This window comes from Leuresthes tenuis, unplaced genomic scaffold, assembly GCF_036924035.1.
Source record: "Leuresthes tenuis unplaced genomic scaffold, fLeuTen1.0.hap1 SCAF_13, whole genome shotgun sequence".
Lineage (NCBI taxonomy): Eukaryota > Metazoa > Chordata > Actinopteri > Atheriniformes > Atherinopsidae > Leuresthes > Leuresthes tenuis.
Window position 1 is genome coordinate 30,690,629 of NW_027325367.1, and position 27,344 is coordinate 30,717,972.

At 40.1% G+C, this 27,344-nt stretch overlaps 1 protein-coding gene across 2 annotated transcripts in view; it reads left to right on the forward strand.

The window, feature by feature from the left end:
- Nucleotides 1–3,006: 3,006 nt before the first annotated feature.
- The window catches only part of ube2j1 (ubiquitin-conjugating enzyme E2, J1), a 29,696-nt gene continuing 5,358 nt past the window's right edge, over nt 3,007–27,344 (forward strand). Inside the window, exons 1-7 of one of the 2 annotated variants that reach the window (XM_072362721.1) lie at nt 3,007–3,345; nt 14,424–14,497; nt 14,922–15,053; nt 15,494–15,578; nt 21,402–21,507; nt 25,365–25,494; nt 27,130–27,258. In XM_072362721.1, coding sequence (XP_072218822.1) covers nt 3,315–3,345; nt 14,424–14,497; nt 14,922–15,053; nt 15,494–15,578; nt 21,402–21,507; nt 25,365–25,494; nt 27,130–27,258 — 687 coding nt within the window. In that variant the 5' untranslated portion in view covers nt 3,007–3,314. The remainder of the gene's footprint in view (nt 3,346–14,423; nt 14,498–14,921; nt 15,054–15,493; nt 15,579–21,401; nt 21,508–25,364; nt 25,495–27,129; nt 27,259–27,344) is intronic. The other variant, XM_072362722.1, reaches the window with a different exon arrangement.

Here is a 27,344-nt window from a genome sequence, read left to right on the forward strand (position 1 = left end):
TTTGTTGTTAGCTCGGAGAGCTTGACAGGACAGAAACAAACTAAACATAAATCAGGTTCTATAGATACTTCTAAAGCTAATATACTTGATCGTTCACAAATAACACTGGAAAGGATGCAATGAATTCTCTTTTTAAAATGTTTGTTTTTTCAAAGAAGCTTGCAAATGTATCACTACAGATAGTTAAAGGAATACATAGCTCAATAAAGCAATGACTCTTTATCAGCCTTGCTACAGTGCTGAAAAGAAATCTGGGGTTATTCTTGTTATGTCCTTCATCAGTGACGAATACTAGTTAGTTCTAGCTTTGCAAAGTGCTCTGCTATGTTTTAAGACTCCTTTCCATGTTAGGTGAAATTAATCTAAATTAGTGAAGCACTTCCAGTTTTCTTGAAGTTTCCTTTAAAGTACACAGCTGTGAATTAAATGAAGGAGCCAGCCTCCTCTGATTACCTTCTCCTTCAGATGAGCAACATAGTCCAGTTTTGTGCACTACAGTGAACATTCCTGGCTCAGAGAAAATGACAAAACTGGAGATCACACACAAGATTATCAAAACAAATAATTTATTTAAAAAACTCAAAATAAACCAACCTAAACTCAAAGTAACCAACAACACACCTGATGCCTGTTAACACAAAAACCAACTGACCAAAGAAAAGAAAAACAAATCTAAGCCAGGTGGAGTGCAGGCCCCCCAACTGCTTGGACAGACTCAGCATTTTGTATTGATTACCACACCCAGCCAGGTGCCAGCCATTCCCCCTAACGAGCCCCAACACTGGCAAACTGGAACAGGAACTGAAGGAAAGCAGAATACCCTCCTCCATCCACCACACCCTCCCCTATTTAAGACAGAGATATCACCTCTGATCCTGCAAAAAAAAAGAAAAAAAAGAAAAACAGCGTTACAACAAATCCAAAAACAACTTTAAGTCTATACAAGGCAAATGCAGTTTTAAAAAAATACACATTTATTTCACCAGGTATGTATTGGTGTTTTCTTTGAGCTGTTCTCTTGATTACTTTGTCCAACACAAGTGCTTTTTTTAAATCCAGAGACATTAACAATCATAATTATTATTACCTTATTTTTTTTCAGATTAAAATGTTTTATAAATTAACTCTCTTTAAATCCTATGATTCTGTGTAGGTGTAATGTCTACAAAATGTTCGCTGCTTCGCTTGGAGTGACGTTTCAGCATTCATATTAAAAGGCCATGGGAAATTAGAAATGAGATGGACAGTAATGATGGCCATGCAACATATTCCTATTCTTTTTCACCTATAAGTATCTTCAGCACCATCCATTTGTAATGAAACACTCGTGAGACACAAAGCATACAGCGAAATTAGGTTTTTCTTTTTCCACCCAGCATATTTTGACAAGTTAACAGAGGACTGATCAGAATTCAACATGATTTCAAGTTACAAAACTGAACCCGGGATTACATGTACTGAAATGTTCTGGTTTGATACCTTGATCTTACAAAATTGAAATCAGTTATTTAGACTTTCAATAGTTTGCAAAACTCTTCTTAAGGAAGGAAACATTGTTCCAATTTGTAAGATCCCTTATTTTATTTAGCCTATTTCCAGTTTTGATGATGTGAGATAACTATCATAAATGCCCAAAATCTCTCAAATATGCTCACTTGAGTTATAATATGATGGCCCTCACATATGAATTATACGATTCTCAAAACACTGAATTATACCTTGTACCGAAAGGATAGTAACTTTTTTTCATTTGTATTCTCAATTACTATTCCCATATACATATTTAGCGCAAAAAGTCATGCTTTGTGGCAATGTATTGCAACATCTGAAAATTTGAATGCCTTCACAAAGTGTACGCATTTTGGTAAAGTGAACTAAAATATATGAATGTGTATGAAAAATCGCAAGTGTATCAACATGGCAATATGCAGCAACAAAACGCTGTCAGGAAGTACCCACTGACATGCCAAGCTGTCTAAAAGCGCAGCTGTGCTCGAATGGTCCACCCGTTCAATAAACAGCTTTTATATGGTGAGCTAGCCATTTTGCTAGCTACTTCTCTTTCACTATATAGTTCACCACATCTCCGTCACGTAGAAAAAAAGTAGTGAACAGAATATCTACAATACGTAGGTAAAAACAGGCATCATGAAACAATGAGCAAACAGAGCGTGCTAATGCTAGCTACCTAACACTAGCTGGCGCTGATGTTTGCAGCTGAATATTGCGATTTTCTTACCCATTGAAAACGTGTGGTGAACAACTAATCCTACTCTACAAGCGTAATCAGGAGAAAATAAAAAAAAGGCCCGAAGGAAAACGGCACACGGATTATTAAACTGTGCTCATGGTTTAGCAGTCCGTCTACACGGATTATTATTGCAAAACCGAGAGCATAGTTTAATAATCCGTGTGTACGGTTTTCCACCGTTTCCCTCTCTCCTAATGGCAGTTGCCGGATTCGGTTACATTGTGTTCACCTTGGCTCCAAAAACTTTTTTACATCCAATATGTGTTATATTTTCAGGCCTGAGCACCAAAGACGGTGCGACGGTCTGTTGAAATGCAAGTTATTCTTATTATCATTCTTCTTTTGTTACAGCAGCTGTCAGTGATTGTGATACAGTGCAAATAAAGGTTACAGTTGCAAAGTTTATTAGTGTCATTATTTCATGTCAAAACTTTACAGAGATGTCGATTAAAACATGTTAAAATACAGCGCATACTTCAGATTTGGTGTGTACGTGTTAGCAGTATTTGTTTACGTACCTGTAAATAAAATGCGCATAATTATGAAGTACCGCTGCATTCAAATAGTGACCGGAAAAACATTAATAATTCTCTAACCCCATCCACTATTGAATCCTCTACATGTGAAAAACGTACAGTGAATGAGAGCATATTTTGAACGCAGCAAACGTTTCTCTTAATGATGTGTCTGGTATTAAAAGAGGAAGGACAACCAGTAGTCAGTCACTTCCTGTTTATGTTCCACAAATGACGTCACGCAGATAATATTTGACAAGCTGTTTTGAAACCAAAACAGCGGATAACTTCAGAAACTACAATCCAGTGTTTTACTAAAGACTAAATTAATTTATCCTCCAACCCAACCACGTATTGGACCACCAGAGAGGGAAGAACACCTTCAGTTTCAAGTTGTATACGCGTAGTTGATCACAGAAGTAAGCTAGCCGGGCTGCTTAAGCTAACGTTAAGAGGGTAACGTTAGCTGTGAATTAGCTAGCAAGCGAGAAAGCAACAGAGACTGAACAAAACTTGATAATTTAGCATAGTACCCAGAGTCTGTCAGCATGGAAAATAAGTACAACCTTAAGAGTCCAGGTAAGCTGACTTTCGAATGTTGTCCAGGTGTTCTTTAGTTATTAACGAATGTACTAATACGACTGACAGAACGGAAACCCACCACCTTTCTACGTTTTCCTATTAACATACAATAACTCCTAACAGCGTTCTCTAAATTAATTGACAGCACTCACTCTGACAAGCCCATTGACAGGTTTTCTTAGCGTTTGTATGAGTTGTGAACTTCACCTGCTTGTCAGAACAGAACATCCAGCCTTACCCTGTAAAACTGCATATGCACAGTTCTATGTCTGGATAGTCTACGTGTTGCCATGTTGTTACATGTTATGAATCAATTTTGACTGATGCATTCCTCTTTATTTTAGTTGGAGAATTTAACCAAAAGGATTTAAAAAGTGGGAGACGAATGGGATAGTTGAAGTACCGATTTGGGGTTGTACTTAGAAGTACAGTAGATTGTTGTTTTTTTTTTTGTAACAAACAAACAGAACCAGTCAAAAATTTGGAGGCAGCCACATATTCATCCAAACTATTTACTTGTACCACATGAGATAGAGGCATTATTAGGACTTAGAATATTTTTCAGTAAACAGAATCATAGGACCGGGTTGTTGAGTTTATTGTAAAGTGGAAAGAGCACTCTCAGGCCTCACTGTCATTTAAATAGTGATTTTGCAAAGGGGTACTGAGTGGAGAATGTGACCTATAGACATGGCTTTGTAGCATAAAAGCAGCTGCCGTTAGAAAATCTGTTGGACACAACGATGGTCTGGCAGACTATTTGAAATAAGCTGCTATGTCAAAAATTCTAATCTAGGAATCCAAGCCGGACTAATATGGTCAAATAAGACATCATTATTGTAATTTAGGTAAGCACAGGCTTTTAGGAAAGCAGTTGTGGGTGGATTTTAGACACTAAAAGAGCTTTTCTTTTTCCAAACAACTCCATCAAATCCTTATTTTTTGGATAGTGGACTTATTTTGAGTCTGTTTGAAATTTTGTTTATTATATAATTTCCTTTTTTGATAAGTTAAGTATTTTACAATTTAATTTGTTTTGAAGGATTAAGCCACTAATCGTAGCAAAGAAGTTACAATTTAAACATATGGGTGCACTCTTCTTAATTTTTGTTACACGTTTTTTGTGTCTTCCATCAAGTAACCAGCCTGTTTTGCAATTTGAGGTTTGAACTTAAAGACATGACAAGTTCCAACTGTTTGAATATCCAGATTGTTTTAACATTTTATATTATTGTATTATGTTAGAATAAGGTTACACGGGGCACTACATTAAGATACATTGATGGCTAAGTCTTTCTCAAAGCCTCTTTCACATGCGGTGTTAGCTTTCCTCAGAGAACTGAAACTGAGAATAAAACCACTGGTAACATACTGAACGACTGAGTTTATGCCACGTATCACCAAGCACTCACTCGTGTGTTAGCTTAGTGCTTAGTGTTTGCTCTTCTGGCGAACAGCTCTTGTTCCAGTTAGAAATGGAAGGGAACACACACACACACACACACAGGAGTGTGTCCTTGTGCAGGTGCTCAATACCCATAAACAGAAATTATTTGTTTAAGGCCATTGCGTTGGAATGTTTGTGCTTTTCTTTTCAGTTCCCATAAATTTCAGAGCAGATCTAAAAAAATTTAGGAAGAGTTTTTGTTTGGTGCTCATGTTAAATCACTATTGACTGATCATAATCAAGGGAAGAATAATTCATAGTTCATTACTCAAAAGGATACCTGAGAACAAGATCGCAGTAGAACATGATCACTTTTAAACCTCGAAGCTGTGAGTGAGTAGACCCTATTGCTTGATAAAAAGAAAACTATTCTGTTGTAAAATAAAAATAAAAATTATTCCAGGTGATGAATTGTAAATTATGGGGGCTTAATGGACAACATGGATGTCCTGTGCAAAAAATAATGATAGAAAAAATTCTATTTACATTTCAATGTCTCTTGTAATCAAAATGTGATGGTGTACAAGTCATAACTATGCTTCCCTTGTACCTCCGGGGCTTTGAATAATATTAATAATAATAATATTAATAATATCAATTAATAAGGGAATTTTCTTCCCTTCTTCTCTGCATTTCTTTGATGTTGCTTTGTTATTATGCAACATTATCTCCTCTTTCCTCTCTGGACCTGCTATGAACCCTTCCCTGTGGCAGACACTCAAAATGTGCATTACATAAGATGATTAGGCATGCAGAGATTATCACCCATCGCTCTAGGCCAGAGACCTGATAGCTCTCCAAACTCAACAGAGGCCATTGGGACATTTGCGGAAAAGGGCTTTTCCTTGTCCACTCTGCTTACTATCAGTTTAAGGACCAGCCAGACATGAACAATGGGCATGAAAGGCAGCCAAGGATATGAAGCACTGGACCTCGTAGTGCATTTCGGCATGCGTAAAGGCATTGGTGTAAAGAGGAAGTTGTGCTGAGACTTGGAATGCCATTTCTTTCCCTCAGCATTCCAGCTCAGCCTTCTTCGGAATTACTGCAATATTCAATCCTTAGTCCAGTAGCATTTGTTAGTATCAGTGCAGGAAGGAGTGTGTCAGTTATTTAATTTACACAATGTTACACGTTGTAACTCACTTAAGGCATTTTCAGTCATGACTACCAGAGATGTTCAGGAGAATGTGCAAACAATTTGATCTGATCTGTTATGCAGTTGCTGTTCACACAAGCACATCTTTAAGGAAGATCCGCTCTCGCTGGTATTGCTGGGGGGTGGGGGTCTACGGCACATCATGCAGAAATTATATTGTGGAAATGTCTGTTTTCTTTATAACACGTTGACAACAACAGATAAGACAAGTACATATATTTGTACTTTTCTGCAATAGTAGGGAGAAATATTAGTTCACATACTCACATCTTCTCATTTATATGTATATATATATATATATATGTGTGTGGGTGTGTATATATATATATGTGTGTGTATATATATATATATGTGTGTATATTGTCTGTCTTTCTCAGGCTTCCCCATTTGTTGTAGTAGTAGCTCTGCAGCTGCATGCTAAGCTGTTCACAGATCGGTGCACAGTTAAGTTTCATGTCTGTTGTGCAGTTACTCAAATAAATGTATATAATAGTTTTCTCTATGTATATTTGTATATTCTATATAAACTTTCTAAGCTTATCACCCTGGGAGACAGCCATCTAACTGATTTTTGCATGACATATGTTGGGGATTTACAGAGAGGCTTATCTCACTGCGCTACAGGCCTGAGAGGTTCACGAGGTCCTTTGTCCCCCACAGCCATAAGGCTTTTTAACTGTAACTGCTAACATGTTCTTCTCAAATTTATTTATTTATTATTATTTTTGTTCTAATATGCAGTCATTGTAAATATTTTAATTGAGCTATATGACCATTTGAATTTCCCCTACGGAGGATGAATAAAGTATTTTCTATTCTATATATTATGATTAGAAAGATGTCACTGTTAACTGATGTATGAAGGTTTACTACCTTCTTACATATAGATAGTTTGTCATCTACTATCTTGCCTTAATAAATTTAAACAGGACTTAGGCTGCAAGCACTCTATGATCCTGTACACTCTTCTAAAAGGAGGATGTTTAGAAAACCTTGAAAACTCACATACACAGATTCTGTTCTCCTTGCGTGTCCAGTATGGGCTGGCTAGTTCACATCTTTACTGAAAAGTATCTGTCAGAATCAGATGGGACATGTGCCTGAAAACCATGTGGTGTCAGACCATCTCTTTGCTCCACTGCTCTGCTCCTCCTTGCAGTTTTCACATCGTCACACCTCGCCTTGCCTTCATCATTCTTCCTCTCCCAATTATCCCCACAACTGACCCTTGTCTTTTTCTTCTATGTTCGTTTCACATTCTGCATTTCTGGCAAGCCAATTTTTTACCAATGAATACCCCTTAGTTCCACTTTACTTTTCGTAATTGTTTTCTAATTTTCAGCCCTATTCTGTCTCTCTTTGCACCAGGCTGTTGGCTTATAGTTAGTCTGAAAGCTCAAAAGTTATTTTCCATCCATCCATCCATCATCTGCCGCTTATCCGGGGGTCGGGTCGCGGGGGCAGCAGCTTGAGCAGAGAAACCCAGACGTCTCTGTCCCCGGCCACTTCCTCCAGCTCTTCCGGGGGGACCCCGAGGCGTTCCCAGGCCAGCCGAGAGACATAGTCTCTCCAGCGTGTCCTGGGTCTTCCCCGGGGTCTCCTCCCAGTGGGACGGGCCCTGAACACCTCCCCAGGGAGGCGTCCAGGGGGCATCCTAACCAGATGCCCGAGCCACCTCATCTGACTCCTCTCAATGCGGAGGAGCAGCGGTTCTACTCCGAGCCCCTCCCGGATGACTGAGCTTCTCACCCTATCTCTAAGGGAGAGCCCAGACACCCTGCGGAGGAAACCCATTTCGGCCGCTTGTATTCGCGATCTTGTTCTTTCGGTCACTACCCACAACTCGTGACCATAGGTGAGGATGGGAACGTAGATTGACCAGTAAGTAGAGAGCTTCGCCTTCTGGCTCAGCTCCCTCTTCACAACGACGGGTCGGTGCAGACGCCGCACCGATCCGCCCGTCAATCTCCCGCTCCATTCGTCCCTCACTCGTGAACAAGACCCCGAGATACTTGAACTCCTCCACTTGGGGAAGGATCTCATTCCCGACCCGGAGAGAGCATTCCACCCTTTTCCGGCTGAGAACCATAGTCTCGGATTTGGAGGTGCTGATTCTCATCCCAGCCGCTTCACACTCGGCTGCGAATCTCTCCAGTGAGAGCTGAAGGTCACGGCCTGACGACGCTAACAGAACCACATCATCTGCAAAAAGCAGAGACCCGATTCTGAGGTCGCCAAATCGGACACCCTCAACGCCCTGGCTGCGCCTAGAAATTCTGTCCATAAAAGTTAGGAACAGAATCGGTGACAAAGGGCAGCCCTGACGGAGTCCAACTCTCACCGGAAACGTATCCGACTTACTGCCGGCAATGCGGACCAAACTCTGGCACCGGTCATACAGAGACCGAACGGACCCTATCAAGGGGTCCGGCACTCCATATTCCCGGAGCACCCCCCACAGGACTCCACGAGGGACACGGTCGAACGCTTTCTCCAAGTCCACAAAACACATGTAGACTGGTTGGGCGAACTCCCATGCACCCTCCAGGATCCTGCCGAGGGTATAGAGCTGGTCCACTGTTCCACGGCCAGGACGAAAGCCACACTGCATCTCCTGAATCCGAGGCTCGATTATCCGACGGATCCTCCTCTCCAATACCTCCGAATAGACCTTACCAGGGAGGCTGAGGAGTGTGATACCCCTATAGTTGGAACACACCCTCCGGTCCCCCTTTTTAAAGAGGGGGACCACCACCCCAATCTGCCAGTCCAGAGGCACTGTCCCCGATGTCCACGCGATGCTGCAGAGGCGTGTCAGCCAAGACAGCCCTACAACATCCAGAGCCTTGAGAAACTCAGGACGGACCTCATCCACCCCCGGGGCCTTGCCACCGAGGAGCTTTTTGACCACCTCGGCAACCTCAGCCCCAGAAATGGGAGGCCCCGTCTCCGAGCTCTCCGACTCTGCCTCTTCCGAGCACGTGTTGGTAGGATTGAGGAGTTCCTCGAAGTACTCCCCCCACCGACTCACAACATCCCTAGTTGAGGTCAGCAAAGCCCCGTCCCCACTGTAAACAGTGTTGACTGTGAGCCGCTTCCCCCCCCTGAGACGCCGGATGGTGGACCAGAATCTCTTCGAGGCCGTCCGGAAATCGTTCTCCATGGTCTCATATTATTATTATTTTGAAGAAGACAATTTTGTTAGCAGAAACCTGAAACTGTGACTTAAAGGGTAAGTTCGTTTTTTATTTTTTTAAACCTGTTCATTATTTCTGGCATAAAATACGTTCATCTACTCATCAGTAACAGTTTGGTGAAAGTCGGCATCTTTCGGACGCTATTTAGATAATTCGAGATCCGTTTATATACATATAACAGGAATGAATGGGGCATAGACAATACAGCCTCTAAATAAAACGTTATTTATCTTTATTTTACCAATACTTTAAGACGAATGAATGAATGAACACGTACTATTGTTATTGTTAGCTGCCGTGTTGTTGTTATTGGGGGCTATCGGGGGGCTTATCGGAGGCTTTCTATACACGCGTCTAGTTGGATAACCTCTTCGACACACGCCACTGCAGCACAGCTCAGTTCCTCTCTCTGCTTCTGCATCCACCTCCTCATCTGTATACTCTGGCTTGAAATGGTAAGGACGTCCATCGTACTCAAAGTCGTCATCCATGTCATCAAAATCTGATAAATATTCTGCCCTGTTGCACAAAACTAGCAGTAGCAAATTCAGTGTGAAGATAGCCGACCATCACAGAGCACGGTGTATATAAGCTGTGCTGCAGTGCCACACGACGATGATGTAATCCCACTAGATGAGTGTGTAGAAAGCCCCCAAGTGTGCATGACGCGACTGTGGAGAGAAACGACTCCCTTTTAACAGGAAGAAACCTCTGGCAGAACTAGATTCAGGAAAGATGGCCATCTGCCTCGACTAGCAGGGGTTTGAGAGGACAGAAAAGAAGGGACAACAAACACCATAACGCCATTCAAAGGATCCCTATTGATACAAAGAAAGAGAAGTGAATGACCACAATAATACCAAATGTAAATTATGTCATAAGAGGAAATAAAAGAGGGAGAGAAAAGGGAGAGCAAAGTGGGAAAGGTGTGACACAGGAGCTCCCCCCCAGCAGTCTAGGCCTATAGCAGCCAAACTATGGTATGGTTCAGGATCACCTGAGCCATCCCTAACTAACTAAGTTTTAAGCCTAATCTTAAAGTTAGAGAGGATGTCTTCTTCCTGGACATATACTGGCAGCTGGTTCCACAAGAGAGGGGCCTGATAACTGAAGGCCTCCCATTCTACTTTTAGAATTTCTGGGAAACACAAGTAAACCTGCGGTCTGAGAGCGAAGTGCTCTGTTGGGGAAATATCTTACAATGAGATCTTTAAGATATGATGGAGCTTGGTTATTAAGAGCTTCATATGTGAGGAGAAGAATCTTAAATTCTATTCTGAATTTAACAGGGAGCCAAAGAAGTGAAGCTAAGACTGGAGAAACATGATCTCTCCTGTTAGTTCTCATCAGAACGCTGGCTGCAGCATTTTGGATCAGGCTTTTCAGAGAATATGTGGGACAGCCAAATAATGGAGAAGTACAATAGTCCAGTCTTGAAGTAACAAATGCATGGACTAGTTTCTCTGCATCACCCTGAGACAGGATGTTCCTGATTTTAGCAATATTACGAAGGTGAAAGAAGGCAGTCCTAGAAACCAGTTTTATATGTGCATCAAATGATAAATTCTGGTCAAAAATAACTCCAAGGTTCCTCACTGTAGAACTAGAAGCCAAGGAAATGCCATCTAGAGTAACTATATAGCTAGACAATTTCTCCCTGAAGCACTCGGGTCCAAAGATAATGACTTCAGTTTTGTCTGAATTTAGAAGTAGAAAGTTCTAAGTCATCTGGGTCTTTAAGACATGCTTGTAGTTTGGCCAACTGATTGGCTTCACCTGGTTTCATAGATAAGTACAGTACAGTACAGGTGAGTATCATCAGCATAGCAATGGAAATTTATGCCATGCTGTCTAATAATGTTACCTAATGGAAGCATGTATAAAGTGAAAATAATTATTCCAAGCACAGAACCCTGTGGAACTCCATGACTTAATCTGGTGTGTGAGGAAGATTCTTCATTTACAAGAACTAACTGGAATTTATCAAATAGATATGATTTGCATCATATCTATTGCAGCACTGAGATCCAACAGGACAAGCACAGACACAAGTCCACTGTCAGAGGCTAAGAGGAGATCATTGGTAATTTTAACCAGTGCTGTTTCTGTGCTATGATGCACTCTGAATCCTGACTGAAATTCTTCAAACAGATTATTTATTTATTTAATATGTATATTATAATAAAAATGAGCTGCAACAATTTTTTCAAGAACTTTAGACAAAAAAAGGGAGATTGGATATAGGTTGATTATTAACTAAAACTTCTGAATCGCCCTGTCTGTGGATGCAGGGAGTCCCACTGTATTGGTGCTCCTGGACCTTCGACACAGTCGACCATGCAGTACTTATTACCCGCTTGGAGTAGTACGTTGGTGTCCGAGGCACCGTCCTCCAGTGGTTCAGGTCATACCTGACAAATCGGACCTTTTCTGTGATGTTTGGTGACCACTGCTCTTCTCAAGCTCCCCTTACCTGTGGGGTCCCTCGAGGATAGATTCTTGGCCCTATCCTGTTCTCCCTGCATTTGCTCCCCTTGAGTACGATTATAAAAAAAACATTACCTGTCCTTTCACTTTTACGCTGATGATGTGCAATTATATCTGCCATTGAGACACAACGAAAGCTCCGCACTCACCAAGTTACTGGACAGTCTAAATGACGTAAAGCAGTGGCTAGCAAAGAATTTATTCTGTTCGGTACATCTCCACTGTCTAGCACTTTTGCTGAAAACTCGGGCATCCTGGCCCCTTCTTTTAAAACACACATAAAAAATCCTGGTGTGATGTTAGACTTCAGGTTAAAAATTTGACAAACAGAACTAGCTTCTTCCAACTCCGTCTCTTGGCCAAAGTGAAGCCTTTTCTTAATCGGCAGGACCATGCTTTTATCAGATCTAGACTGGACCATTGCAATGCCCTGTATGTTGGCTTCTATTGGACGTTTTCAACTGGTACAAAACGCTGCTGCACGATTTATCTCCCGAAGCATCTCCCGAGCATATCTCCCCTGTCCTTTCATCGCTCCACTGGCTTCCAGTCCATTTTAGAATTGATTTTAACCTTTTGATGTTTGTTTTTAAGGTCATTAACGGCCTGGCGCCCACCTATCTGTCCGACATCCTAACCATCCAGGACCCTGACAGGGCCCTACGCTCCTCAGGCTAGCTTTTACCGGATGTCCTCAGATCTAAATGTAAACAGTGGGGTGACTGCTCTTTCGCCGTTGCAGCCCCCAGATTGGGGAATAAACTGCCCCCTGACATTCGCACTGCTACAGACCTCAACCTTTTTAAGTCTAAGCTGAAGACCCACTTTTTTAGTCTAGCTTTTAACGGCAACTAGAGAAGTCCTTTCCTCAGGTCATTTAATACACTTGCTTATACTGGTTTTATGTTTGGGGATGGTTTTATGTGCCATTTTATGTACTTTTTTATTAACTATTTCTTTGTTTTAATATTTATGTCGGTTACTGTTTTATGACTTGCATGTAAAGTACTTTGGGTACCTTTTGGGCATTGTAAAGGGCTATACAAATAAACTTGATTTGATTTGAATCAAGAGTAGGTTTTTTTAAGTAAAGGTTTAATTACAGCAACCTTAAAATCATATCCTGTCAACAAAGACAGATTGATCAAAGCCAGTGTGGAAGTATTGTTTAAGGGGAAAACCTCCTGAACAGTGGTTGGGATTGGGTCTAAAATACAAGAAGAGACTATTGCTGTTGTTAGCTCAGAGAGATCAACTGGGCAGAAGCCGTCTAAATACAAATCAGGTTCTAAAGATACTTCTAAAGCTGCTCTACTTGATGATACATCAGTGATAATAGTGGGAAGGATTACATTAATCTTCTCTGACAGAAACAATTTTATTGATAAAGAATGTCATGAAATCATCACTGCTGAGAGTTAAAGGAATACATGACTCAACAGAGCTCGGACTCTTTGTCAGTCTGGCTACAGTGCTGAAAAGAAACCTGAGATTATTCTTATTCTCTTCAATTAATGAATAGTAAGCAGTTCTAGCTTTACTAAGGCCTTTCTTATATGTTCCTAGACAATCTTTCCAGACTAATTGAAACTCTTTTAAATTAGAGGAACACCATTGTCTCTCCGGCTTTCTTGCAGTCTGCTTTAAAGCATACAGCTGTGAATTACACTACACATGTAAACTTGGGTAAAACGAAACAAAGGAAAATCTGGCCATTAAGTAGAGCAAATCTCTGTAACTGTATTTTAGGCTGACTGCACAATAAACAGAACACTAATATATTTGGGCTCGGGGTTGGGTTAGCAGCAGCAGCAAAAAGTGTCATGTCAGCATGTGTTGATGTGAGGTGCTTCATAAGATTCGAGTTGCTTGAGGCCGACGTGGCTAAAGTCGTTTTTTCCTGGGCATAGCTGCATGTTACAGAAACATTCTTGCCTTTTGATTAAAATGGGCGAAAAGTAGTGCCGGTACTTCCAATTTGAGGATGCTACCTTTTCCCTGGCTCGTCACCATTGTCGCCGTCTTGTTGTGTTTGTTGTTTGTTGTGCAGTCAGAGTGTGCAGTGAGCAGGGCATGATCCACCCATCCACCCAATCATCATCCCATTTACAACAGTGTCATCATCCCCACCCCTGCTCTCTCCAGGCAGCTGATGTGTGGCCAAAAACACTTTGCCCTTCATTCAACCAAATTATTGTAACGTGCCACTTCAAATTCTCAGTAACGGCAATGGCGTCGCAACGGGGGGAAAAGTAATTCATTAGATTACTCGTTACTGAAAAAATGAATGCCGTTAATAACGCCGTTATAATCTAACCAACACTACTCAAAGGTTAAGAAAGGGTTATGAGGGAACACTGTTAACTGTTCACTTTCAATGCCATAAGTCAGTGAGTAGGTCTGTGAACACTGAGAAAATCCAATAGAGTCTAATATAGAATTAAAGTTAATATTAATACATGAATACTGCCTTTACCAACTATATTTAAGCCCATTTAAGAAAAGTTTATTTTCATTTATTCCCATAAATTCCTGTTAATTCCCATGGAAAGTTTCCAACTTTGAAAATTCCTGGAATTTTGCAACCATATAAGCAGTACATTTGCAACCCTTTGCATTTTTAGTTGAAATGTATACAAATATTTGGGTGGAAATGTTTACAGGAAATGTTGGTGGAGTGTTGTAAACACGACATGTAGGCTGAGTTCTTAAACTATTTGATTTTAAACTATTTGATCTTGTTAACCTTAGTTCTTCTATGTTTTTGTTTAATTCAAATGGCCAGCGGTAAAAAGGCTGATGAAAGAAGCTGCTGAATTGAGGGATCCTACTGAGCACTACCATGCCCAGCCACTGGAGGTAAGTTCACAGGATAAACAGTGCTGTAGAAAATTGTACATTGTATATTAAATAGCCTGTTTTTATGTAGTGCCTTTTAACCGTATACAGGCTCAACAGAAATATTTCTCACTCACCCATTCACACAAACACTAATACAGCTCTTCTTACTCTTACTGTTCTTACTCTCCCTGTAGAACCTACCAATAATTTAATTCTCTGTATGTGTTTAATGAACCAGTGGATAGTTCATATGCAGGGTTACCCACAGAATTTTAATACTTTGGCAGGTATTTTCCAGGTATATCCATGACTGTTTAAGTATATCAAACCCACTTGCATAGTTTTAGTTTTTACTGTTTATCTAACTGAAATGTACTACTGCACAGTGGCAATTAATCACAGTGTAATATTTATTCAATGTAACAGTAACTTCTGTTTGCAGGACAACCTCTTTGAATGGCACTTTTCCGTTCGTGGGCCCCCAGATTCGGATTTTGATGGGGGAGTTTACCACGGCAGGATTGTACTTCCTCCAGAGTACCCCATGAAGCCCCCCAGCATCATCCTACTCACAGTAAGTCACAGATAAGGCCATGTCTCAATTGTTTCTGATTATTTTTCTACTGAAGCAGAAAAGAAAGACATCAGCTATATTATATGCGTAAAATGGATTTAATTTAACCCTCAGCTCTTGATTTTTGTTGCACTGTGAGAGGGAATTACACAGATTTTGTGAGAACAGGAGATTGCCTTATACAAAGGTAGTTGTATGACACCTGCTCTGATGACAGTGGAATTTGGATTACTCTGAATTATTGACATTTTCATTTTTCAGTTCAGGCCAGCAGCTGAGAAAAACATGTTTTTGTTTTTTTTTCATTGAAAATTCTTAAATCTGTTGCATGTTCTCGACTATATAAAACTCATTCCATCTGATACTATTGAGAACATATATTTTTTGATTAATTTCCACCCACACAATCACCTCCAGCTTGTCATTATCTTTCCTCTCAGCCAAATGGAAGATTTGAAGTTGGGAAGAAGATTTGTTTGAGCATCTCTGGCCACCATCCTGAGACCTGGCAGCCTTCTTGGAGTAGTAAGTGCCATAAACATTAGGCCAGTTTTACAGTACAGTATGTACAGTATATAGTTTCCTATTTTCCTTTTCTTTGGGCAGCGGGAGGAAGCTAACGTACCCAGAGAAAACCTACACATGCACAGACTATGTCAGACTATGCAAATTCCACACAGAAAGGTCCCAGCTGGAATTCAAACCAGGAACCCTCTTCCTGTTTGGCAATGGCACTAACCACCAAACACCAAACAAGAATAAACCAATAGAGACATCAGTCAAACCCTAGCAATATCAACTGGCTGAAATATCAGTAAGAAAAAAGAAATGCACTGGCAAGCTGTATAATCGCAAAGGGACTGCTGGGTAAAGAAAGACGTCCACTGCTGATGACAGAACAATCCTCATTATGGTAAAAAAAAAATCCTCAAACGGCAGTTGTGTCTTTGTCAGAGACTACTATCCACAGAAGACTTCATAAACAGAAATACGGAGGCTGACTGCAAGATGCAAACCACTTGTTAGCTTGTTAGTTTGTTAGCTGCAAAAACAGGATGGCCAGATTACAGTTTTGCGAAAAAGTACTTTAAGAACTTGCAGAATTCTGGAAAACGGGTATTATGGACAGACAAGACCAAGATTAACCTTTGTCAGAGTAATGGCAAGATTAAAAAAAAAAAGTGAGGAGATGAAAAGGAACTGCCCAAGATCCAAAGGATACCATCTAATCTGTTAAACACGGTAGTGGGGGTGTTATGGCTTCGGCAGGTACTGGCACAGTTTTCTTAATTGATAATGGAACTGCTGATGACAGTTGCACAATGAATTAGGAGGTGTATAGAAACATTTGATCTGCTCAAGTTCCAGTAAATGCTTCCAAACTCATTGGATGGCACATCATCCTGCAACAAGATAATGATCCCAAACATACTGCTATGGCAACACGAGAATTTCTCAAACCTAAAAATTGGAAAATTCTTGAATGGCCAAGCCAGTCACCTGATTTAAATCCAACTGAACGGCATGTTCTTCTTCTATACACTGAAGAAGAGATAAACTCACGGAACAAGTAGGAGTTGAAGGTGGCTGGGCAGAGCATCAACAGAGAAGATATTCAGCACCTGGTGATTCTATCAACTTTTAAGTTATTGCATGTAAGGAATATGCAACAAAGTACTTAACATGACTTGAAAAATTAATTTTACACTAAGGAGCAGAGGGGTAACTCAAAGAAAAATGGGATTTTATCCCAAACATTATGGAGGGCACCGTATTAAAGGGGAACTCCAGTATTTTTAAACCTAGACCTTATTTCTGGCATGAAATACGTTTATCTACTCACCGAGAACAGTTTGGCGAAAGTCGGCGTATTTCGAAAGCTATTTAGAAAACTCGCGATCAGCGTATATCCATATAACGGAGTTAATGGGGCAGGGATGATGCAGCCCTGCTTTAAGAAGGATACTTTAAGAAGAATGAATGAACGAACGAACGTGTACTATAGCTCTGTTAGCTCATTGGTGCTGTTATGTGGCTACTTGCGGCTATAGGAGCGCTAACGGAGGGATTTCTACACAGGCACTCTACTGGGACTTACACTGAATATGAGATGGTTATGTTAGCCTTTGTTATGACCTAACGTTAGCCGGCGTTATGTCCCTGCTGGATGGAATCTTCACAAATTCACAAATATATTAGCCTAGTGGCGATTTTTAAGTCGCCACTCATATCTACCACAGCGGTAGATATGAGCCCTCTCGCGGTCTTGCCATTGTTGTTGCTCTTAACTACTCAGCCCCCCCGCTGACATTTGACATTTCTCAGTGGAAACAGAAAACCCGGTTCCAAACTAAGCACTGGCCCCGAACCAGCTCTGGAGCCGATTTGGTGGAAAAGAGGCATCAGATTCAGATCATGGAGACCTATCCTCCTAATCATGCCTCTCCAGATCGCTCTATCATTGCCAACATGGGCATTGTCCCCCTAGAAGAACAGTGGAATCCCTAGGTGAAACCAATTACAGGACGCCACCCAGAAGCTCCAAGTATCCGGATAATCTGAGTTGCTGTTTGGTACATACGCCAACAGTCAGAACCTGCAACTTGCATCCGCAGTGAGGCGACCCTCTCGCTCAGCTGGGGGCTTGTGAGTATCCATACAAGCCTCTCTCCAGAGTATGAAAGAGGAGCTCTTGATATATGTTAGCATTTCTCTGCTGTTCACTGTCAAGGATAGTGGTTATTTGTTTCTCCTTAATTAAAGTTAAAAAGTTCTTCCTCCATCCACACAAACCTTCCATTGTCCGCCATGTTTGTTGTCTTGTGAGTGACCTGCAAACACCAGAAGCAGTTGGAGTGAAAGTGTGCTACATGAGACTTAATGCGAAGGCAGCTGTTTCCATCCCCTTCAAATTAACTAAAACCCGGCGATAGCGAGCGTATTTTCATTTGTGCGAATCATTTCGAATTATGGCGTTTCCTTCATAATTTTCCAATGCAATACTTCTTGATGCGCATCTAAACAGGCTGATGGAAACGCACCTACTTATCACCTAAAGAATTAAAACTGATATATTCAAACCAAGAACTCAATTTAGTTCTCAAGTGGTATGACATATTTTTTCTTAGTCTTGCTTTCATGTTACTTCATGGGACTTTAATCAAAGGGAACTCAGTGGGAGATGATACATTTTCCTCAAAGCATTTTCCCTAACTGTATTCCTATCATTACTCAAAACAGGTTTAAATCAATAACAGAATTAAATCAGAGACAAAGGCTGCTCTAAACTTCTTTTTACTAGTGTACTGCAGGTCACATGGCAAGCCATGCCTTTGAGATTTGGCTTCCCCTGCTGGGCTCTTAAAGTGTTGTGTACAAGCTTTCTCTGATCCTGTTTGGCTTGACCGCAGGAGGCCTGGCTTGATAATTGAGTGCTGAACATCACAGGCAGGCCAGCTGTAGTGATTCCAGAGTAATACCCCCTACTGTTCACTGCTTTTTTAGTTTATATGTTATGCCTGCATATTAAATAGCCAATGAAATAAAAAGAATAGAGTTGCAAACTAATTCAAATGTTTTCTCAGATAACACTTTAGGCAAGAGTTAGATTTTTATATTTCACATATTCCTATCTATTCAGCTCTCTACACTTACAAATAGTTCACACATTTTTCCTCAAGCTGTTTTCTGGTCTGTTTGTATGTAAAACAGTAGGCAAGGCAACTTTATTTGTAGAGCACAGTTCGTACACAGGGCAATTCAAAGTGCTTTACAGCTACATAAAATCACAAGAAGGCAAATAAAATTATTAAAAAATAATCATAAATTGATTAAATTAAAAGCGAAGAGTGCAGATTAAATACTTTCAGTTGTCATATGCACAGCCAAAAATAACTGTTTTCAGCCTGGATTTAAACATGGTCAGACTTGAGGCCTGTCTCACATCTTCTGGAACACTGTTCCAGATTTTAGGAGCATAAAACTGAAACACAGACTCACCTTGTTTAGTCCTGACTCTGGGCACCAGCAGGAGACCCCTCCCTGAGGTCCTTAGAGTCCAAGTTGATTTGTATGGCTCTAACATGTCAGATATGTACTTTGGCACTAGACCATGAAGAGACTTGTACACAAGCAGAGCTGTTTTAAAGTCTATTATCTGAGCGACAGGAAGCCAATGCAGAGACCTGAGCACTGGACTAATACGGTCGTATTCCCTTGTTCTAGTCAGGACTCAAGCAGAAGCATTCTGGATGTACTGCAGCTGTCTTACAGGCCGTTTAGAGAGCCCAGTGAGCAGGCTGTTAGAGTAGTCTACCCTGCTGGAGACAAACGAATGGATTAGTCGTTCTCAGTTTGGTTTGGACGCTATTCCTTTGATTCTGGCAATGTTTTTAGATGGTAAAAAGCTGCTGATGTTATTGATTTAATGTGGCTGTTAAGGTTCAGGTCTGAGTCCAATATTACCCCTAGTTTTCTAACTTGAATATTAGGTTTTAGAGAGAGTCTCAAGGTGACTGATAGCACTTTCTCTTTGTTTCTGTGGGCCACAGACAATGGTTTCAGTTTTGTCTGAGTTTAGCTGGAGAAAATTGTTTTGCATCCACAAACTGATCTGTTCGATGCAGTGACACAATGTATCTACAGGCACGTGTTCTTCTGCCGTCAGTGACATGTAGATCTGACTGTAGGACACATTATAGCTGCGTATTGGCTGGCTTAATGGGAGCATGTATAGATTGAACAATAGGGGTCCCAGGATTGACCCCTGGGGAACCCCACATGTCATAGCCATTTGGTCTGAGACACAGTTACCAATTTCAACAAAATATTTCCTGTCCTCGAGATAGGACTTGAACCAGTTTAAAGCACTACCAGAGATTCCCACCCAGTCTTCTAACCTTTGTAATAAGATTGCATGGTCAACAGTATTTGAACATAAATACTGAAGTATCTTGCTCAGCCTCCATTTTTTATTAATTCATGTTACATTCACATAAAATTGTAAGTAGGTATACATGCACATACACGTCACCAAAAATTGAGATTCTGTCTCTTTACAGTTTCTCTTTGTGCTAGCGCTGCAAAACACCAGTGCTTACTCCTCTTGGCAACTGTCAGAGCAAGGTGAAGTGCATAAATGAAAAACAAGCTTTTTTTTTTTGTGCTGTAGAGTCCAGTGGTGGCGTGCTTATACACCAATGCATCCAACGATTTGCATTGTAGTTGGTGACGTATGGCTTGGATGCAGCTGCTCTGCAATGGAAACCCATTCCTTGAAGCTCTCTCCACACTGTTCTTGAGCTAATCTAAAAGCCACATGAAGTTTGGAGGTCTGTAGTGATTGACTCTGCTGTCATTTTACGTGGCCTACCACTTTGTGGCTAAGTTGCTGTCGTTCCTAATCGCTTCCACCTTGTTATAATACCACTGACAGTTGACTGTGGAATATTTAGTAGCGAGGAAATTTCACAACTGGACTTGTTGCACAGGTGGCATCCTATCACGGTACCACGCTGGAATTCACTGAGCTCCTGAGAGCGACCCATTCTTTCACAAATGTTTGTAGAAGCACCTTATACACCTGTGGCCATGGACGTGATTGGTACACTTGAATTAAATTATTTGGATGGGTGAGTGAATACTTTTGGCACCTTTGGTGATTGTGGTCATAAATCCTAATTGTACCAAACCTTTACACATAACTTTAATCATCTGCCTTTGGCCTTATTTTGTTACCCCATAGCTGCCCAATGGGATGTGATTGTTGAGTACCTGGTCTTGTTGTAATTGTCAACAGGAGAGGATTAACAAGGGTGGTAGAAAAAAATAGGTCCTTTTTATGTTATTGTGTGTGTTCAGTAAGATATGCAAATCACATTCAAATTTTCTTGAATTTATATGTCTTGTAATTATAATTTTAGTTTTAATGTCTTGTAATTATAATTTTATAACCTTTTAAAGTAGGCATATCTTTCAAACACAGCCATATAATGGGCTTTCAGATTATTTATTTGGTATGTAGGATTAACTGAAGACAAAATACAACCAGTCTGAACAAAGACAAACCACTGACCCTATACACTACCCATATACATATAAAACTAGTCCTGTTCCAGCCGGAGAATGTGTGAATACATATGCATTGTGAATGTCCTCATGGAAGCTTATTCTCAGAAAACAAAGCAGCATTGTCTTTTATGTAACATGGGTGCCGAACAAGTGCAATCTGTTCTATTATAACCATCTCTGTTTTAACAAGCAATGCTAAAGATACTGTTTTTATTTATTTATTTTCTCAAATGTTTTTCCTTCTTTTTTCCATTTGTTTGTCTCTTGTCTGTCTAACAGTCCGAACTGCCCTAATCGCTATAATCGGATTCATGCCAACAAAAGGAGAGGGTGCAATTGGATCTCTTGATTATACGCCAGAAGAGAGAAGGGCCCTCGCCAAAAAGTAAGTTGCTTGATGAAAATCTTTCCAGTCTTTACTCCCTGCACAGCATGTGTTTTATTTGTAGTGCAATGGATTGAGAATTATAATGAACTGAATCTGTGGAGTGCTGTGGAACATTGTGTATAATTTAAATGATACGATGCATGATGCTGGTTTGATAACATTAAAACAGCAAATTCAGTGCAAGTGTGTTTGTTTATGTCAGCAACACCGGAGTCTTGATGAATACACTTCTTGGTAATAATTGTTTTGTCACAAAGTGAAAGGAATATGCCCAAGCCAGTCTTAGTATATCAAGTTGATGAAGTCATTATCGCCACAATGCATATCCTCTCCAGAGTGTACATGAATGGGCATGTTGCTCTTCATTTCACTCTACATTGGAGACGGAGCCTCTTTTTTACTAACACATGAGATGAGGGTCATGGTCAGCTGGTTGTTTCATTAGCACATGGAGACATGATAAACAAGACTACACATGTTGCTGTAAATATAGAGCCACTTATATCACTTATTGGAAAATATGATTATTTTGGCCTATCACGCCAAAACAGCACATTCAGTTAACAGCACTCGTTAATATTTTTTTGTATGTATGACAAATTCTTTTCAGCTTGTCACGTAAATGGACAAACACTGAAAGATCTGGTCCCGTAAATCTGGTAAATTAATACAAAAATGTCAAGTTATTCCTATTAGCATCTTTACAGGTCTGCCTAAAAAGTCAGTTACACAACTGCAGCTCATCCAGAACTCAGCTGCTCGAGTCCTCACTAAGACCAAAAAAGTGGACCACATCAGTCCAGCTCTGAAGTTTTTACTGGCTGCCTGTCCATCAGAGGATAAACTTTAAAGTTCTGATGCTGGTCTATAAAGCTCTGAATGGTCAAGGACAAAAATACATCAGTAACCTCCTGACCCACTATGAACCTTCCAGACCCCTCAGGTCATCTGGATCTGTTTTTTTATCAGTTCCCAGAGTCAGAACCAGGCATGGAGAAGCTGCATTCAGTTTCTATGCTCCACATGTCTGGAACAAACTCCCAGAAAGCCTCAAATCAGCTGAAACACTCAGTGTATTTAAGTCCAGGTTGAAGACATCTATTTTCAGCTGCATTTGAATAAGCTTGAGTTTCAAAACGGAATCATGTTTTAACTATTGATTTTATCTTTCATATATATAATTTTTTCTGATTTGATCTATTGTTCTTATTTCCTTCTTTTGTTTAAATTTTAAATCAAGCTTTTTATTTCTTCTGTTTTAATGTCTCTGTAAAGCACTTTGAATCACCTTGTTGTTGAATTGTGCTGTACAAATAAACTTGCCTTGCCTTGCCTTGCCTTACGTTCACTGGGGTCCAAAGTGTTACATCACCAGTGAGGATACTTGTTTTTTTTATTCAATTCAATTTTTCTATAAAATTTGTTATAATGAATTACACTACCAGATTAATATTTTGAAAAGTTAATTAATTGATGATTTGATGACTACCAGAGTTGTTAATAGAGCATTGTTCAAAAAACAGAATTCTTTATGAAATAAGAGTGCAAATGATTTGCACATCTGGGAATTTACAATATAGACACATTATGGAGCAACATATAAAGAATATGCCTTTTTTGAAAAAAATTGTGATTTTGATTAAATTGTCTGTTATATTATGCACATGTATACTCTTCACTCACATTTATGTTCTCTTGAGATGTCCAGCTGCTTTTTTTTCCAATCTGCCACTCAACTGAACAAAATTGGGTTGAGTGTCAGCTGCCACATGTGCTTGGTATAATTGATTGGCCCTTATTTGAAGGGTACCCATATTATCATTACATCAATGTACCGATTCAAGATCTTAATGAAGTTTTTGAAGTGAAAGATTACAAAACAAAAACGTGAATTGGTTGCAAAATATATCCTTTTTCTTAGCATCTTTGTCTCAGTTGTTCTCAATGAGTAGAGAGGATATGAAGCAGTCTAGAGGAAATGCACTATACACAACTCCTTATATTTTCAGAGCGCTCTGCCAATTTTAAATGGCTGCATTGAACATGTAAAGTTGAAAATCTCTGAACTTTTTGCTGATGTTGTCACAACCAATCCTGTCAGGAGAAATTGTCACCCCAGTAACCAAGAAACTGGTTCTCGTCATGTCCATCTCAAACTGTGACATGTTAAACAGAAATAATTTCCTATTAGGTGGAGAGGATCAGCCAGACACTAAATGTTGATGATGATTATTAATAATGTGATGGTGACAAAGCTGAAATAATCTGTTAAAATGCACATGACCCTCAGTCAGTCTTACATGTGACAGGCCAGCATACAGACACTCTGCAGGGCTAATCTCTCTAAATGTTGTGCTCTGGCACCGCCAATCATCTGAAAGGCATCCTACTTAAAGGGCACATATTATGAAAAAATATCCTTTTTCTGTTTCTGTTTTTTTTTTCTGCTTAAGAGCATTTATTTGGGTGTCTGAAGTCACTACCAACCCCAAAATACGGAAAAAACCCTACCCTGACCTCCTAGGTTTCAAAATATCTCAGTTAATGAGCCATTCAGATTTTCAGTTTAAAATTGCATCTTTTGTCAAGTTCATGCTGCCTCCTCTGCTAATCTTCAGCCTATGAACTCTGCCCACTCGCATTCAACCTGCCAGACTGATGAAGCCATCTTCATGTGGAAATGTTCTCCTGAAGGCTGTACTTAAGAGCATGTCTCTTATATCTACCTCAAGCTTCAGAGGATATAAGAGCTCAGTAGAAAAACTATTTGAGTGTAATGTTCCAGCAGGAGTTGCAAAAGACTGTGTATGTGCAGCAGCTACATTTCATTGGACTGTTTAATAACTTGGGCCAGCTCAATGCTGTATTTGTGAAGAAATGGTGACACAGAAAGATATCAGTTACAACTCTTAATGTTATAAAGTTATAACTCTTAATTTAAGGAGTTAATGCTGGTACTTTTTGAAAGATTAACATTATTTCTATGACATCATCCAAGTAGACGCCTACGTAGAAAGCACTCTGAGCCCACCTGGAGGACAACAACATGGAAGCTATAAGCTAATATTGTAATAGTACGCGTTCATTCATTCATTCTTCTTAAAGTATTGGTGAAAAAAAGACAGATAATGCCTTAGTTAGAGGCTGCATCGTCTATGCCCGGTTTACTACGTTATATGGATCTCGAGGAATCTAAATATCTTCTGAAGGACGCCGACTTTCACCAAACTGTTCTCGTGAGTAGATGAACGTATTTCATGCCAGAAATAAGGTTTAGGTTTATAAAATACCGGAGTTTCCCTTTTAATCTGACAAAAAAAACGGATCGGTTACTCGCGATCGAATTAAGACCCCAAGATAACTCGAACCAAATGTACACCGAATGTGCATGTAGACAGTGTATCGGATCGAGCGTTCTGAGCATCCTCTTCGTTCGCCATCTTTTTTGAATGCCTTAGTTTTGTTGGTGGTGGTGGTGAAGACGTCAACCAGAAGTGGCTCTATTAGCAATAGTTGAAATGGGTACAGCGCCACCTATTGTACCGGGGTATGACATGCTTTGTGCCAGTGATTCAATTCATTCACCACCATATATCCAAGGATAATTACACTTGCTCAGATAAGGAGCATAACCCAACTATAGCTATAATCCAGTTAATCTTATCATGTAGACCCACTGACTGAAAGTACTGTGCCAAGTGTCTGCATGAATTGGTTTACTGTTTTTCCAGATTCTGGATTTGTTTCAATTTAAACAGAACACCATCAAAAGTTAATACAGGAAGGTGTATGAATATCTGAATTATATAACTGAAAGAAGATAACCACACTGTATCCAACCTGTTGTCTGGCAGATCCCAGGACTTCTGCTGTGAAACTTGTGGCTGTTCCATGCGCTGTGCCCTCCTGGCTCTGACCCCCAACAGTAACCCCAGCGCTGAGGATCACAAGGCTAAAGAACTGGCTCAGCAAATCAACTTCAAGGTACACACACCAGCGTTTCATGTGAAGCATGTTTTATTCACAGTTCAGTTGGCCTTTTAAATTAAAAGAAACCGATTGATACGATTTATAGGGCTTAGTATGTTCTTATTTCCCTGTGTTCCTAAAAGGCATTGTTAAAAACACATGGAATATTTAAATTATGATTAAAATCCTCAGTGTTTATTGCACATTTTGAATTACAGTGCCTCTCATCACTCTATGTACACAATGCATTCTGGGTCATTCATGACATAAAATGGCCACAATTAGCAGTTATCATTTCAATAATAGGACAAAAGACCTAGTCCTACCTTATTTTACTTTTGGTTGCAGTTTCTAGTTGAAAGGCAACAAAGGCAGCAATGCAAGTCTTCACAGAAGAATCATAAAATCAACCCTTAATCCTTAAAAATCACAACAATCAAAATACAAACGCAACCAAGCAGAACTACAAATGTAATTATATATTAGAAATTTGCTGTCAAATATAACAGGCACATATGTTTTTGCACAAAAAATGTTAAATTATTTTCAGTCAAAAACATCACCTGCTGTGGTCCTACCTCGGTCAGCTGTTGACAGAATGGGGAAACGCCTCCATCAGTATTGAATGGCAGCTGTTGAGCAGACACCGTTGACTTTGCCCCACTGCTGCCTTCCCACCTCTCTTATCTTGTTTGGCTTGTACATTTTCAGTAATGTATCCTAAATTTTGTTTTCACCTGTTATGCTGCACTCAAGTTCAAACTCAGGCTGAATAAAAGTCATATTTATCTCATTTTAGGGACCAGAGCTGTTTATGGCCATGTAACATCACTGTTACATTTACTGTGCACATTTACAATTACTGTGCCTGGAAAAGATTTAGTCTCTGGCCAAGACTCATCACTTCAGATAATACCATGTGAATTTGTTAGTGACAGACACAGCAAGTGTTTTTCCAGTGAAACACGGCGAGTTTCACAGACTTGATTGCTGACAGGGCTGCTTGTGGCTCATTCACCAATGGCTTTGTTTCCAAATGCTGAAATTGCCAATGAGTGCAGAACAGAGAGAAAACACATTTAAGAAAATGAAAAACAAAAATTGCCAACAATCAACTCATACTTTCATTGTTTCCTACATAAACAGATCTTCATAGGTGCAACAGTTACTTCAGCTTGTCATTGCAACGGTTCCTTAATAGCTGTACAGCCCCACCCAGCAAGTGCATTAGTTTTACGTAGAACATTTAATCTGACATCACCTGTCTGAGACTGTCTGTGATTTTGTTTGTATTATTTCCTGTAACACATATTGAACACATAAATAAACTTCATATGGACATCTGAATAGCTGAGTGTATAGTGAGTATAACATGACAGTTTCTCATTCTAAATTCCATCCTCACATGATTTATTTAAAATGACCTTTACAAGCACCTGACTTTGATTCAACTGGCCACATCCTGGAGATTGATTAGCAACGCATTCTATTTGAGGAGAATGATAGTTCTCAAATAAGCCAGAGCTTCAGTCATTCTATCGGCTCATTGTCCAGTGGTAAATGTCTACCATATATTATCATATTATCCAGTACAATGACCGGTTCTAATTTATATTTAAGATGACTGTATTTGCCTTTGTGTCCATGCAGGCGGAATCCAGCTTACCCAGACAAGCCAGTGCAAGCAGAGGTGCAGATCCTGAGCCTTCAACACTAACCCAGGAAAATACCTTTACTTCTATGAGCCAGGAAGCTGCTGAAAGGCCCCAGACTGAACAGGTAGGTATTGGCTAGGGTCACAGGGGACAGCACATAGCCCCCAGTCAGTTCCTGGTATAGAGAGCAAACATTTGCAGTAGTTAATG